The sequence below is a fragment of the Mauremys mutica genome, chromosome 1 (genome assembly GCF_020497125.1).
Source record: "Mauremys mutica isolate MM-2020 ecotype Southern chromosome 1, ASM2049712v1, whole genome shotgun sequence".
NCBI lineage: Eukaryota > Metazoa > Chordata > Testudines > Geoemydidae > Mauremys > Mauremys mutica.
Genome location: NC_059072.1, coordinates 67,001,864 through 67,017,937, shown reverse-complemented (window position 1 = coordinate 67,017,937; position 16,074 = coordinate 67,001,864). Strand labels below are relative to the sequence as shown.

The following is a 16,074-nucleotide window of genomic DNA, read 5'->3' as shown; positions in this document are numbered from 1 at the left end:
AGGGTAAGAGGTGACAACTTGATCCACTCTCTTCTGTGAGCGAACATCAGCCAGTGTATTTTTTCTCCTCAGAAGAGAATAGGGCTCAGAAGAATAAGATACTTTTCTAACCAAAGCTCACACAATAATTGATTCAGAATTATCACCCATTTGGATGCAGTAGTCACACTGTCAATTCAAATTAGAATCACTTTTGTTTCAAGTGGAATTCTGAGTTTTCAAAAGAAGGTCAAGATGCTTGAAGCTCTATAAAATGCATATTCAATTCCTTTGCCAAAGACAACCTTCTACCTTGAGTCACATGTTGACTCTTGTCCAGTGCAATCCATAGCAATAGCATTTATGGGTGTTTTACCCATAGCCCGTGACAGGTGAAATGAGTGAAGATCTACTGACTCCAAGCAATGAGCACCCAATATGGAAGAAGAAAAGGATTAGACGACTGGAGTGGAGTCTGATCTAAGAAACCCCTGCATTATACATGAAGTCAGCAGACCCAGTGAATTAAGACTGTCCAGGTTCTGGGTGGGCAGGTGAGTCACTGAACTACATATGGAATTCTTCCACAACAGAAGATTTCAACTCTGGTTATCTAGAACTGAATTTCCTAGTGAGAATCTAGGTAGACTCTGATCTATCCTTTTTTTTTTCCCCTCAACTAAGGCCTTGTCTACACTACAGAGCTTTGTCAACAAAAGGAGGTGTACACACTGCAATGCTTCTTCCACCAACAAACTCTCCTGCTTTGCTGACAAAATAAAACCATCTTGACAAAAAGGCATAGACCTTTTTGCAGCAAAGTTATATCGATAAAGTGTGAGTGTAGACACTGCGCTTGGTTATGTTCTAATAAATGGCTCCAGGTGTCCCACAATGCCTGATTGCTCTGGTCAGCAGTTCGAACACTGCTGCCCTGAACCAAGGTACACAGACATCCACCCTTCCCCTTTAATAGCCTGGGAATTTTTGAAATTCCACTTCCTGTTTCCTCGAAGTGGACAGCTCACATCACATCTTCCCAGCTGACCAGGGCAGCTCCACACAGCAAACGCTCTCCCGGTTGGAGCACACCTGAGTTGCTGGATCTGCTGGCACAGTGGGGAGAAGGGGCTGTGCAGTTCCAGCTCCACTCCTGCCATGGGAACTTCGATACCTATGGTCAGATTTCTCGTGGCATGTTGGATAAAGGCTACGAACGGGACATGCAGCAGTGCCGTGCACAGATAGAATAGCTGAGATAGGTGTACAAGAAAGCAAGGGAGTCAAACTGTCGACCTGATGCTGCACTAAAGACCTGCCACTTCAATAAAGAGATGGATGCCATCCTCGGTGGAGACCCCACTGCCACAGCCAAGAGCCCTGTGGATATTTCGGCAGGGCTGGAGTCAGTGGACTCAACCGCAAGGATGAAGTCATGGACAAGGAGATCGAGTTGGAGGACAATGCGGAGTACATGGCAGGATCGTCCAGTGGCGCGGCAAGTCAGGATCTCTTTTTTCACTCTGGAGCGATCTCGCCAGTCCCAGCAGTCCATCTCTGGCACGCATGATGCAGGAGAGGAGAGCTTGGATAAGTTGAGTTGATGCTGCTCAGTTATAGGAGGTAGAGCTGTCCTTTGCATTGCATATTCTTGAAGGGATAGAAATGTACATGACTAGCTGTGTTTGCGTGTGCTTCACAGTCTCCCCAGTGCAGCTAAGCAGTGCGGCGAACCAATGTGTTAATGCACACCGAGATTTCACAGGATTCCTGCAGAGATCTCTAGGAAAGACTTTTCTGCAGGTACTCCCCAATCCTCTGCCGAAGGTTCCTTGGCAGAGGTGCTTTGTTCCTTCCCCTGTTGTAGGAAACTTTCCCGTGCCAATCGGCAATCACTTGTGCAGGGACCAAAGCAGCACACAGGCAAGCAGCTTAGGGACACGGTCTGAGGCCACACGCATGGCGGAGATGCACTCTTGCATCCTTGCTTACCATCAGGAGTGAAATATCAGCTTCAATGGCCCCCGCCTGTAGAAAATGGTGGCAGAATTTACAATATTGTTCCTAGTTGCCTGCAGTGATCCCCTTAAAAAAACCCACCTAGACCCTTTGCCCCATCTTGAGCACCCCTTTTCCTCCCCCCAGGCCGAACTCACCACGTTTAGGGCGTTCGCCGAGCTGTGTGCTTGCTAAGGGACAATGAGAAACTGATTCATCTAAACATTTAAAAAGATGTACATTTTACTACAATGATTCGATGCTGGGCGTGCACTAACAATCATGCTTCCGTTTATTGTTTCTAATGCTTCTGCAAATGTGGCCTTCAGGGGAACCCCCCCTACACACCGGCAGATAAGGAAGTGACCAAGGAAGGACAAGGAGGACATGCTTTGAGAGGTGCTCCAACCCTCAGAGGCCAAAAAACAAGAACACAGGGTGTGGACAGAGACTTTAAAAGAAAATTACAAATCAGACAGGCAGGACAGAAAGGAGAGCCAGGAGTGAATTTTAATGGGGCAGGAGCAGATGATAAAAGTGATGGAGGAGCAAACTGAGATGTTGAAGTCCCTAATCACGCTGCAGGCAGAATACATGCATGCCCCCCCCCATCCACCCCAAGCCAATACAGAACTGCTTTTCAAGCCCTCCCCAAACACCTCCCACACATTCCTTGCAACTTCCTAGAATGTCTCGGTACCCTGTTCATGCCACCCCTTTGGACAGCTTCCAAAATGATAGCTGTTACAAACAGCTATAAGAGCCTCCACTGCCTTTCATTGTTATCGCCTTTCCCACCAAGCCTTTTGTATGTGGTGTTAATTGGTATTTAATAAAAACATACTCTCTGAAAGATAACCAATCTTTATTTGTCTCCTACACATGGGTGGTGCTGCTGGAATTAATACAATGGCAATTTGATCATTTGCTGACTACAGGAATCATCAGGTCAGGAATCATCAAAATTTTCATGCAAGGTGGCAAGTTACCAAAGCATGGAAGAGTGCTGTACAGAAAGACATATTACTGTTTCTCATTGTAAAATGGTGCCTCAAAGCCTCCATGATTTGAATAACGTTCCCTTGTACCCCTCTAACAGCCCTGGTATCTAGCTGCTCAAAATCAGCTGCAAGGCTATCAACCTCCACACTCCACTCCAGAGGAAACTTTTCACCCTTAGCCTCACAAATACTAGGCACACACAGTAGGTTGTTATGGACATGGGAATATTTTCCTCATTTAAGTCTAATCTGTCATAAAGGCAGGGCCAGCATGTTTTTTAATCTTCCAAAGGCATATTCTACTGTCATTCTGCATCTGCTCAGCCTATTGTTGAAGTGCTCCTTGCTGCTGTCCAGGTATCCCATGTAAGGCTTCATGAGCCATGGGAATAAGGGGTACGCTGGGTCTCTCAGGATCACTATGGGCATTTCAACATCCCCCGTTGGAATCTTCTGGTCTGGGAAAAAAAAAGTCCCTGCTTGCAGTTTTCTGTATACCCCAGTGTTCCTGAAGATGCGTGCGTCAAGCACCGTCCTGGACCACCCCGTGTTGATGTCAGTGAAACGCCCACAGTAATCCACAAACAACTGCAATACCATAGAGAAATACCCCTTTCTATTAATATCTTCTGTCGCAAGATGGTCCAGGGCCAAAATTGGGATATGCCTGCCATTTATAGCCCCACTGCAGTTATGGAATCTCATTGCCACAAAGCCATCCACTATTTCACACACATTGTCAAGAGTCACAGTCATTTCATAGCAGGATGCGATTAATGGCCCTGCACACTTTTTGTTAATACGGTCCCAACGGTGGACTTCCAACTCCAAAGTGATTCACGACTGACCGGCAGCTGTCTGAAGTTGACAGCTTCCACACAGCAATCACCACACGCTTCTCCACTGAGAGGGCAAGCTCTGCACACAGTTTCAGGAAGGTGGCTTTCCGCATCTGAAAGTTCTGCAGCCACTGCTCGTCATCCCAGACTTGCATAACGATGCAATCCCACCAGTCAGTGCTTATTTCCTGAACCTAAAAGCAACGGTGCACCATGTGCAGCTGCTCGGTGAATGCCAAAAGTAATCTGGTGTTGCTTCTTTCCATGGTACGCAACAGGTCAGGCACCTCTGACTCCTGTTCAGATTGGATGCTAATGACATACTGCATGACCAGCCGTGATCTGTTCCTAACAGTGACCACAAGAGTAGAGAGCAGTACAAGATCCATCCTTTCAGACAGAGATGGAGGGCACACAGTCAACAGGGGCCATTGAAAAATGCCCCAAAACGCAGTCAGAAACTCATGGAATGATGAGACGGAAAAAACTTCATAATTCGATGCTGAGCCAACATCCATGATGCACTGCGATCCACTCCACCTTCCCACAACTCCTAGCAGCAGAAGGTGGCGAGTAGCACAGTGGGATAGCTAACCACACTGCACTGCTCTCACTATCAATGCTAGAGCACCAATTGTGGATGCTCTCTGCCAACAGAAGGAGCGTTGTGTGAACCTGCACAAGCAACATAATTATATCAGTTTTTGATCATTGGTATAACTTCCGTTGACAAAACTCTGTAGTGTAGACAAGGCCTAAACCAAGGCTCTCGAATACTCTTACAATCTCTTGAACTACTTGTGGTGCTGTTTGTTGCCCAGCCACTTGCATTAAGTCATCCAATTACAAGAAAAGACTTCAGGTACCCTCCCCTTAGTTTTGCTGCTTTCACCTTGGTAAAGTCTTAGTGTTGAAGCTATCTTAAATGGCAAGCCAGAAGAACACCATAATGACAGGTACTATATAAATAGTTAGCTAGAGGCAGAAAATATAGTTTTGCATCTAGAGTATGCATTTTAAAGAGGGTCTAGAACCCTTCCGTAACTAAAATGTAATGAAGAAAAAGCTCTCCGTTTGCCACTTGAAAAAAATTCTAAAGGGCCTGGTTGTTGAAAGGAAATATATAGTGATAGTGCTGAAAAAGTGTCAAGTCAAATAATTTCTTAAAGGAGTAAAAGGGCTAGAGTATTCCAACTCCTAATGTTACCTTCTCAAAAGGATATGCCTTGCTGGAACAGGAGGCAATCATGGGAAAGATGTTCTAACAAACTACTATAGACCCTTATGCTGTGCATAATCATACTAAGGTCATGTCTACACTTACCTGCGGAGTGATCGATCCAACAGGGGTTGATTTATCTCATCTAGTGAAGACGTGATAAATCGACCACCGAGCCCTCTCTCGTCAACTCCGGTACTCCACCGGAGCGATAATAAGCGTACGCAGAGTCAATGGGGGAGCATCGGCAGTCGACCTACCGCAGTGAAGACACCGCGGTAAGTAGCTCTAAGTCAGTCAACTTCAGCTACACTATTTACTTAGGTCTCGTCTACACTGGGGGGGTGAGGGGATGTGAGCTAAGTCCTCAATTTTGAGTTTTCTAGAAGAACTTTGTCCTTCTACATGCGTCTGAACTATAAGAATCTCCTTGCCTCAGGGTGGGGGGAGGAGGAATAATATAGTTCATTTTTTTCCAGTAGATTTGAAGAACGTTTTTCAAATCATAATCCCCTGTGAAAGAAGAAGGAGTAGCTTTTATTTAGAGAATAAGCAATGCTTCAACAATGGGCCAGAAACACAACCTCGGGGACAAAAAAAAGAAAGGCATGTTCTTGTGCAATGGCCAGGGTTGGACATGCTCCTAATCTTTCTCAAATAGCTGAATTTGAAAAGTAGATCCAGGCCATCTATCTAGGACTTCTCTGGGAACTAAACTACCTTTATCTCTAGCTGAGAAACTATGAGTAGGGCAATGAAGCAGTTCATTTGAACTACCTGTGTGGTCCACACACCAACTAACTTACATAGGCTACAGCTTAAAGAAATTCCCTGGCGTACAGGACATTCTGTCCTTATTTAGACTTCATACACCTTGTTATGAGATTACTCCATTATTAAAGGGCAAAATATTGTTTGCTCAGCTTACATCTTTTTCCGACCGATGTGGGAACATTGAAGACTGGCTGTAGTACATGTTTTCATCGTGGTAGTCACTGTCGACCCCCTCTACAAACTTCTTTCTTGAAGCACCAAACATGCTGTTTGTCACCTAAATAATAAGAAAAATAATTACTCTCTAACACAGTAGCTTTCTAAAGAAGCAAGAGGGATAAGGCAATTTGTATATTAATGGTCACTTTTAAAAACGTACAGTTTGTGTTGCTACATATTTTTATACTGTTATGCTAGAGAAATACTTCTGTGCTACAGAATGGCCTAAACATTTCATGTGCATATTCTATAACTAAAAATAAGTTTTGATAAACAGCTAAATAAATAAGGAAATACTGTCATCCCTCTTACTGGATTACTATGATATTTCAAGGTCCCTTGAAACCCGAAAGCAAAAGCATGACATTAATTTTATATTAACAGAGGTGCAAAAGCATACATTATGTTGTGGAATACGAGGAGACTTCTTTTAGATCAGTGTACTTCTGCATATAAAGTTTTTTTTTGCTTTCAGCAAAGTTTCAGAATACCAGTTAAGCATTTCAGTGCAATAATAATAAAAAAATTTATACCTGCTAATGTGGACATTTCTATACAATGAAAAAAGTCTGGTTAGAAATGTGAACTTAAGTGCCTCATTCTCAGATATTTCTGATATTCTGTAAAGGTCATTTTGATTTCTGGTTCAAGGAACTCCAAAATAGTTATGACAAAATAAAAGATTACAAAGCCACACTTATTGGGGGAGCTGGTGGGAACCCTTATATTTAGGTTGTTTAACACTTTCCATTCTAAAGGATTTTTGCACTCTTCTTTGAGAAGCATTAACACATACATGCTTGCAATCAGTCTTCGATATTCACCTGGGGGAAACCTCTCAGGTTGCAGAAATGCCATTTTTCTTTGTCCCATAAAATTCCATTCAGATTTAGCAAAATTATCAAAAAAAATTTAGTTGCTATTTCCTCTCCCTTGCTTTCCTTCAACCTCTGGAAAATTTTGGTAGCATCTCAAAACCGCTGAACATTCTAAAAAGTCCAGCTCAAGCAACTGCCCGAACAGCAGCACCATCACCACACTTTGCTGGTAATACCTGGGAGCTGCCAGAGTCAGTGAGGCAAGGGGCAGGATAGAGTTGATTTGAGAGAGCTGGGTTTGGCTTCCTATGCCAATCCCTCCCACTGCCCCAAGTGTACTCGGGGGTGGCATGGGGGGGACAAACTAGGACAGACACACCCAGACCCAGAGCATGGCTTCAGTGTCTCATTCCCCCACACTCTGTGATAAAAATCCTCCTTCTGCCAGCTACTGTAGTTACACTTATAGCTCAAGTAGTGGAAGTCTCTGCCAAAGGCTCAGGCTTCAAATTCTGCTGAGGATGCTGTGACGAAGTGGCACTGTTCTTAATGTTTCCTCTAAATACCGTGTGGGTGCCTCAGTTTCCCCTATGCATTTCTTAAGTCTCCAGTGTGCATAAGTGGCTGACACTGTCTCCTGGCAACAAATGGCCTGGGCCCTTCCCACCCTGCAAGGGGATAGCTAATGGTGAACAAAGATCAGGTGACCTCCTGGCCTGGGAAAGAGACAAAGGCCAGAAAGGAGGGGCTGGAGGGGGTTTTCAGTTGGGAGCTGGCTGGGAACGGGAAGTGAGGGCAGACGGGGTTGTCTGGCTTGCTGGGCCCCAGGATGGACCCGGCTGAGGGGTCCTGTTCTCTGTACCTACTAGCTCTGTTTTAGACCATGTTCCTATCATCTACTAAACCTCTGTTTTACTGGCTGGCTAAAAGTCACGTCTGACTGCGAAGTGGGGGTGTGTGCAGGACCCTCTGGCTTCCCCAGGACCCCACCTGGTGGACTCGCTGTGGGAAGCGCATGGAGGGACAAAGGATGCTGAATGCTCCAAGGTCAGACCCAGGAAAGTGAAGCCATGTGAACTTCTTGTCCTAAAGACAGTCTGCTCCAAGGGAGAGGAGGCTCCCCAAAGTCCTGATTGGCTTTGTGAGGAACAGTTCCAAAGCATTGCCCAGGGACTCCGTGACAGATGCACAATGGGGAGACTGTCAGAGTTACACACAAACACAGACCTACTTTTACTTTTGTCCTTTAAAAAAAAAACCTAGGAAATTAACACTCTTAATTTTTTTGTATGTATTTGGGTTTCAAACTAAAGCATTCGTTAGGAAATGCCAGATTTACAGTTGCCCTTTTAATCTTAATTTGGCCTCATATGCATTATTATACATAAGGCGCTACCAAATTCACAGCCATGAAAAACAAGTCATGGACCGTGAAATCTGGTCTCCCCCGTGAAATGTGATCTTTTGTGTACTTTTACCCGATACTATACAGATTTCACAGGAGAGACCAGGGTTTCTCAAACTGGGGGTCCTGCCACAAAAGAGGGTTGTAAGGTTATTGTAGGGAGATTGCGGCATTGCAACCCTTACTTCTGAGCTGCCTTCAGAACTAGGTGGCTGGAGAGTGAGAGCTGCTGGCTAGGCACCCAGCTCTGAAGGCAGGGCCCCGCCAGCAGCAGCATGGAAGAAAAGGTGGTAATACCATACCATGCCACCCTTCTGTGCTCCTGCCTTCAGAGTTGGGTCAGGACCCCTACAGTTATAACACCATGAAATTTCAGATTTAAACATCTGAAATCATGAAATTTATGATTTTTTAAATCCTAGGATCGTGAAATTGACCAAAATGGACCGTATATTTGGTAGGGCTCTAATTATACAGTCTTAATTGCAGGATCACACACTATTTTCCCCAGGAACCCTACCTCAGTCAATGCACAGGGTAGATTCATAAGGGGGCAAACTAAGGTTGCACAGGCAACCAACCAACTGTAAATTCCTAATTTTTGAGTGCTTTACTCCCCAATCTAAACAGTATTCTTTTAATGTAGTTTTTGTATTAACAACATTAAGAAAAGGAGGTAACTGAACATCCAACAATGAAGCCCCCTTGGGCTTTTATCAACATCAAAATGTTCTGCTATTAAATCAGATACATTAAAACATTAATTATACACTTAACTAAAACAGGAACTGAAGCAAAGCTTTGTAAAATCTGTATTTTATATGGTATCTCAGTATTCTCTGAGCCAAACAATATATACAGCTATACAGTGCTTGTGTACACCTCAGCTAGCTAACAGACTTCCCTCCACCCAGCCAGGGTTCACAATCAACTAATGTGTGAAAATGCACCTTCTTCCACCTATTGTGGATAAGCCTACTGTGCAAAAAGATTGGCTCGGTCAAATTTGTCCTAGAATTTAAAAGGATGGGATGTTAGTCACAATCTCAACCTGTTGTCTCTCTGCATGTAATATGCATGTTTAAAACAACTCTAACTCCTTGAAATATCAAAAAAAGAATCTGAAAAAAAGTCTAGAAAATAAATGACACTACTAACTATGGAGCATGACTCCTGATATCAACTTGTGAATTTTCAATCACGGCTTTAATTTGCATCATTCTACATCTTTGGCATAAAATGTGAAGTGGTAAGAAGTTGCATCATCAAAAATGCTGTGAACTTCCCCTAAGCAGCAATGCGGTTAGTGTACCACAGGTATGGGAGTTATTTGAATAATGGAATGGTGAGCCTTGGCTGGATGGGAGCAATTCTTTAGTCAGGTCCCATGCCTTCTGCACTAGTGATCCTTCAGAGTAAAGCAGAAAATATGCCATTTGGCCAGGTGTACAATGAAATAAGGGAGTGGAGGGGTTGTTCACCGATTCCATTAGGCAGTCAACTTACCAAATTCCCTGAATCATGCATAGCCAATCTCTTAAATAATAAAATAATTGAAATATTTTAACTCGGCTAAAGTATATGTATACATGCTCCTAACCCACACTTGCAGTTCAGCTAATCAAAAGTATATATTGCTGCTGATCCCAAAACCAACTTATTTGCACAAATTCCCACAACTCTTATTGAAACCATGATTTTTATACTCAGAGTGCAGGCAATATGTAGTTCAGTAAATTTCAGCTTTATTGGCTGGAACTCCATAGAAACTGAATAACTCTGTACTAATGTTGTTGTACTAGCAGTAACTCATCCCCCATTATAATTAACATCATTTTGCTGCTTCCAGTATATGAAAGGAGAGTGGTTCTCTTTGTTAAATGCTATATGTGGATTTCATATTATCAAACACTTGTATAGTCTTGTAACTTTACATGGTATTTTCAAGCACATACGAGAGTCCAGACTCTGAAAAACTCAACGGCAGCTACTGAAATTTAGCTGTATTTAGATAGAAAAATATTTCTCATTTACTGTACTGATCAACAACATTTAAAATACTATGCATGGAAGACTTTAAAGTGGAATTCAGTTATAGTGAAATTCTGATTACAATGAAATGGAGTATTACTATTCTTTAGATTGTAAACTCCTTCGGGCAAGAGCCTATAATCTACTGTATTTTTCTCTTGAAGTAATTAGCACAATTCTAGACAATATAAAATAATACACAAAGAAGTGTTCCAAATTACATCAACGCAGTCAACTGTCAGATATATAGTGAAATTTCACTAAAAGCATTAAGCATATGTGCCCAATCGTCTCAGAATGCAATTGTCACCTACCAGATGAAACGGAGCATTTAACAGCCTAAGGGAATTATCCTCTCCTTTGCTCTGTTTGACAGGATGAGAGAAAAGAAGTTGCTTTACACCCTGTGTGGATAAGATACAGGAATCCTTGGCTGAAGCTACACCTAAGCAAGGGACAAAGAGGAACTAGGCCTGTCAACCAACTACTTCTCTTGTGAGGGAGTAAATATATAGCCTCTGAGGGTATGTCTACACTGCAATTAAAAACCAGCAGATGGCCCATGCCAGCTGATTTGGGCTCACAGGTCTTGGGCTAATGGGCTGTTTCACTGCGGTATAGACGTTTGGGCTTCGCCTGCAGTCTGAGCTCTGGGACCCTCCCACCTCGCAGGCTGAGTTCCAGCCCAAGCCCGAATGTCTATACCACTTAGCCCAAGCCAACGGGCATGGGCCAGCAACTATGGGTTTTAATTGCAGTGTAGACTACCCGGAGAGGCCCATCTAGAGTTCCCATTTTGCAGTACCCCTTGCACCTGCATGAGAGAGTAAAGAGGAAAACCTTTAGATAGGTAGGCCCTTCTCCTATTATGGTGAAATTCTGCAAGTAATTACAATAAAAATATCTTCTGAGAACACTGGTGTCATCAAAGCACACACTAATAGATATTTTCTATCTCAGAAAGTGTAATCACTGTAGATTTAAAAAACCTTACAGTAAAAATACATCAGGTATGACAGAAACCAAGCACCACAGAAATGCACAATGAAAAAGGTGAAACATGCCCAACTAAAATTAGAACTACAGTATAGGATTCCACATTAATTATTTGTTCTTTGCTGCCCCAGCTGTCAGAGCTTCCCAGAGCTTTGAAGGGAGGGGCGCATGCCTGTGTATGCAGGGCAGCAGAGTTAAAACCAGTGCAGCAGAGTTAAAACCAGTGAGCAGAATGGCCATAGTGGGCATTGGGGATACCGAGGGAGGCCAGTTATGGCAACATAATGAACGGCAGCGTCTACATTGACAATTTGTCACTTTAGCTTTGCCACAAAAAGCTTTATGCCTCTCATTGAGGTGGTTTTATTGTGTCAGCAAAACAGGACAGTTTTGCTGACAAAAGTAGCTTTGTAGTGTGTACATCCCCTCTTTCGTCAGCAAAAGCTGTCTTTTGCCAACAAAACTGTGTAGTATAGACAAGGCCTAAGCAATGGCATTTTATAGGGACACTGGACTGTGTGAATACAATTACTAGCTCCGATTGTCTTGCAAGGATTCAGCAACATCCATGCTTTTTTGACAGTGATATTGGTGCATCCGCAAAAAGGATGATTAAGCTACAGTTAACTAAGGCCAGTTTACTTCTGAATGAGAGTGCTGGTAAGGAATTAATGCATTTCAACTGCACACCTTTAATTAGTCTTAACTTTGAGTGTACCTGGTTGACAGGCACTTACATGGCTTTATCAGTGATTGTGGAGCCAGGTCTACACTACATACACATAGTTTTGATCACATAACTATACTGATCTGGGTTGGGAAAAGACCAAAAATCTAGCTGACACAGCTATGCAGGAAGTATCCCCCAAGCAGGCATAGCTATGTGGCACAGCTATTGTCATGTGGGGAGGTGTTGTTATTGTGCTAACAGGAAAACGGTCTCTGGGCATACATTCCATCTAACACTATGGGGTTCTGCTAGTATAGCTATATGGGGAAACACTGATAGCGTAGGCAAAGTCTATGACTTGCACTGTTGCTAAGAGTAGGAGCTTTTATATAAGTTTTTGAACTGTCTGCTCCCCCTATACAAGGAAGCACTGTGGAAGCTGAAGTGCATTCTGGGAGTTGTAGGCATATAATGGAATCAGAGTATTAAGAGTACTGCCAGCCATTCTCAGTGTGAACCACAGCATGGATCACCCCATGGAATAACACTGATGACGTTTTACATTAATACCCAATTTTATATGAAAATCAATAGCATGACAGAATCAGATGGTTGCTGAGGATCATTAACTACAGTGGGAGGAATTGGGGGGATTAGAAGATACTGAAATTGCAAATTGCAGTATTCAGCTCAAGAACTGTCCCCAGAACAAGCAGCTAGCTGATCAAGCAGCCTACCATTAATATCCACTTCACACACTTACTAACCACAAACCTGGCCTAAAAGGCAGGCTGGTTTTAAACCATGTTCCAGCCTATAGGAGGCAAATTTCTGAATGAGAAAGAAAATGTCCTACAGTCTCTCTGCAGATTGTTGCTGCAGTATTACAATGAGAGCCCAACAAGATGAAAAATAGCTTGCGTGAACAAGAGAATAACTATCGCTTGTGGAGGCTGGCTACAAATGTAGAACAATGGTCACTGGCACATATTTTGTCTAATCAAAGTCGTCATAACACAGGTGTGTATAACTAAAAGCACCACAAAAGTGAGCAACTATTAGAAATATCCTTGCAAAAGAAAGAAGGTCTGATAGCAAGTGGACTTTACCAACCATGGTGGAGCTAAAGATAAAACTCACTTGCTCGTTCTTGAGCCACAAGAACCATCAGAAAAAGTTAACCAGAAAGGTTACTTCCCCATTGTGAGGCAGTCCCTGGTAGATCACAGAGCCCAGTCAGCTACAAGTGCATGATGGACATAAACTCAAGAACTCTGACTCCTATGAGAAGAGGCAGAAAGAAACATACTTCCCATCAGATACCAAATAAATTAACAGGGAAAGCAGGGTACTTCATCCTTCATCCTGTCTACTTTGTTTTCTCTTGGCTAATGAACTCATCTCGGAATCACAGCAACAGAATCAAGGGTCACTTTGGTTAAGTGTGAATCTGAACGGCTGAAGGTGAGGCAGAGATGACTTCTAATGTGTAATGGCAGTACTATGTCCACCTTGTTATTTCAGTGGGCTATACTTTGCACAATAGTTTCTGAAAGGCACGAATGAAGAGGCAGAATGTGCCATTAGATTTGTCTAAAGGAAAACTCAAGGGATTCCAGAGTCCAGCATTGTGTAGGCTGAAAAGTTAACATAATGAATGCCAATATTTTGTGACTGCGGCAGCAAAGGGTAAGAAAACACTGACATACACATAGCAGCTCTAGGAAAAACTAAAGAGTATATTAACTGCATTTTGTCACCAGCTTCCAGATTATGTATATTGATTATTTTTTCATACTTCCATTGTGCGGGGAGGGCGGGAGAAATGGAGCATGAAAATGATTCTATGATAGGATCTCCGACAACCATTACAGCACAGCCAGCCTTTGGGCCCATCATTTGGGAGGGAACTAGAAATGCGGAGAGAATAATCATTTTTAAAATACAATTGAAAGCTGTGTTTCTAGCCCTTTCCCCAGCAAATGTAGTCTTGAAAATGAAACCAATGTAAGATGACCACTAGGGTTAAAAGGTACAAGCAGCTCGAACAGTGTAAATCAATTACCGCCACCGTGGCCGCATGCAGCCCCCAGCAGATTTTTTTTGCAGGCACAACAGCATGGGCAGAGATCTGGGGGGGCAAAGCAGCAGCCCCACCTTGCAGCACCCAGCTGTTACTCCTAAATAGCTGTTACTAAGGGCAGCGAGATGCACCAGCTTGGTGTTTGTGCTGATGCCGCCAGCAGGGATCAGCACCCTGCAGCACGAGGTCTTTGGGCAGCACTTCTGGAGACACATGGGGCTGGCGTGTGTAGCGCTGGAGGTGGCTTTTCAGGGGAGGCAGAGGTGGCAGGAAACAGAGAGAAGTTGGTGCTTCCCCCGCCTGGGGCCGCACTTGCTGTTTACAGTTGCTGTAGCTACCGCAGCAGCCCAATGGCTATGAGCTGCTCCAGGGTTTGGCAGCTCCCCAGCAGGGTGAGGGGCTCTTGCTTCATGACACAGAGCACAAGAATATGAGCAAAGGCCAGATAGAATTATTGTACAGGCATCCACCTTCTATCCAAAAAGCAAAGAAAACTGTTTCAGTCCAGTAAAGAATTGAGACAACTGTGCATTATTTTTTATTATTGAGTCTGCCAACAAAAAAAACCAAACTAACCCTACATAAATAAATTACGATATGGGCATGTATCTGTTCATGTTTATTTGCTTTTCCTAAAATTAAGTATTTTAGGAAAAATTGTCAGAGCAGCCACCAGCAAGAGTTTGGTGGCCACACCCCGAGGCCACCAAAAAATTTGTTTTGAGAACCCCTGTGCTAGGTTCTCCTTATACATCCGAGGTTGCCAGCTATCTAGAACATCCCATCCCTCAATGTATACTTTGTATCTAATTTGTATCAGCTAAGTTTGCCATGTATTTTAAGGAACTTCTTGTTTACCCTCCCCAAAATCCTTAGGGAGCTCTGTAGTGCAATTACGGAGGATGAAAGCCAATTATGGGTATGTGTGTTTTGGGTTTTGCTTTTTTTGTTGGCGTTTGTTTTGTTTTTTGAGAGGGTGAATTGTGGTGGTCAAAAAAATTGATAAATTATTATACTAGACATTATTGTACCATATTCACCCCCTCAATATTGCCATAGCATCACTTAGTGTTGCATTCAATACTCTATTCAGTAAGCCTAATGTAGACCTGCTGGCTGTAAGCTTAGGTGGTGAGCTCCATTCAGATCACCTGATCACTCTAGATCCTGACCAGGTTCAATGACACAGGCCCATGTACAGCTCCAAAAGGTTTTCACTAGAATAGACATTCAACAAAGAAAGAAAAAAAAATGTGGCTAGCTAACACTAGAGTACCACCAGCTTATAAAAGTACATTTGCTTCAGCTCTTTGCAGTTTAATTGTAGTAAAGTGCACTCATCAACTCCTTCCATTCTCACTCCTGCATCTTTCTTTAATTCATCCTCTATAACTGGGCTACCCTCCCTACCTCATGTAACAAATATCCATCCTTTCGTCTTAAATACTGCCTCAAAACACAATTCACTTGAATAGTGCGGCCATACTCCTCCACAAGTGGTGCTATTATATGTGCATATAAAAAATATCTGCACTACTATTTATAATGCAGTAGCAGCTAAAAACTCCAGACATGGATCAGGAGCCCACTGATAGGCACTGTGCAAAATACACCCCCCCACACACCCACACCCAAAAAATGGTCTCTGCCCCCAAAGTGTGTGATATTTTGATCATTGTCTGTTGTCTTAAAGTAAAATCCTTATCTTATCTTCTGTACACTGCTGAGCATACTGTCAGCGCTGAGTGAATAATGCTCAGCATTGTATACCATGCAAGATAGTGGCCCTTATTAAATGAAGAACTGCCACATAGGATATCTGAGGTACCAGCAGCATAGGTGGTGGGGGCTGGGGGGTGTCACAAAAGGAAGACCGTAAAACTTGAAACACCACATTGTGGGAGGAAGTTAGAAGGACTAGTTAAACTAGTGAAGTGCTTGAGACTTCCTGTCCACGCTGAATAGCAGAACCATCATCAGTTCAACCTGACCACAGCTAATGGCTGTGTCCCAGATGCTCCATCCAGACAATAAAACAAATG

At 43.2% G+C, this 16,074-nt stretch overlaps 1 protein-coding gene across 11 annotated transcripts in view; it reads right to left on the bottom strand.

Annotated features, from left to right (window-relative positions):
* The window catches only part of CNOT2 (CCR4-NOT transcription complex subunit 2), a 151,530-nt gene that overhangs the window by 55,040 nt on the left and 80,416 nt on the right, over positions 1-16,074 (bottom strand). For all 11 annotated transcript variants that reach the window (XM_044980723.1, XM_044980741.1, XM_044980732.1 and 8 more), the window contains one exon: positions 5,965-6,087. In XM_044980723.1, coding sequence (XP_044836658.1) covers positions 5,965-6,075 — 111 coding nt within the window. In that variant the 5' untranslated portion in view covers positions 6,076-6,087. The remainder of the gene's footprint in view (positions 1-5,964; positions 6,088-16,074) is intronic.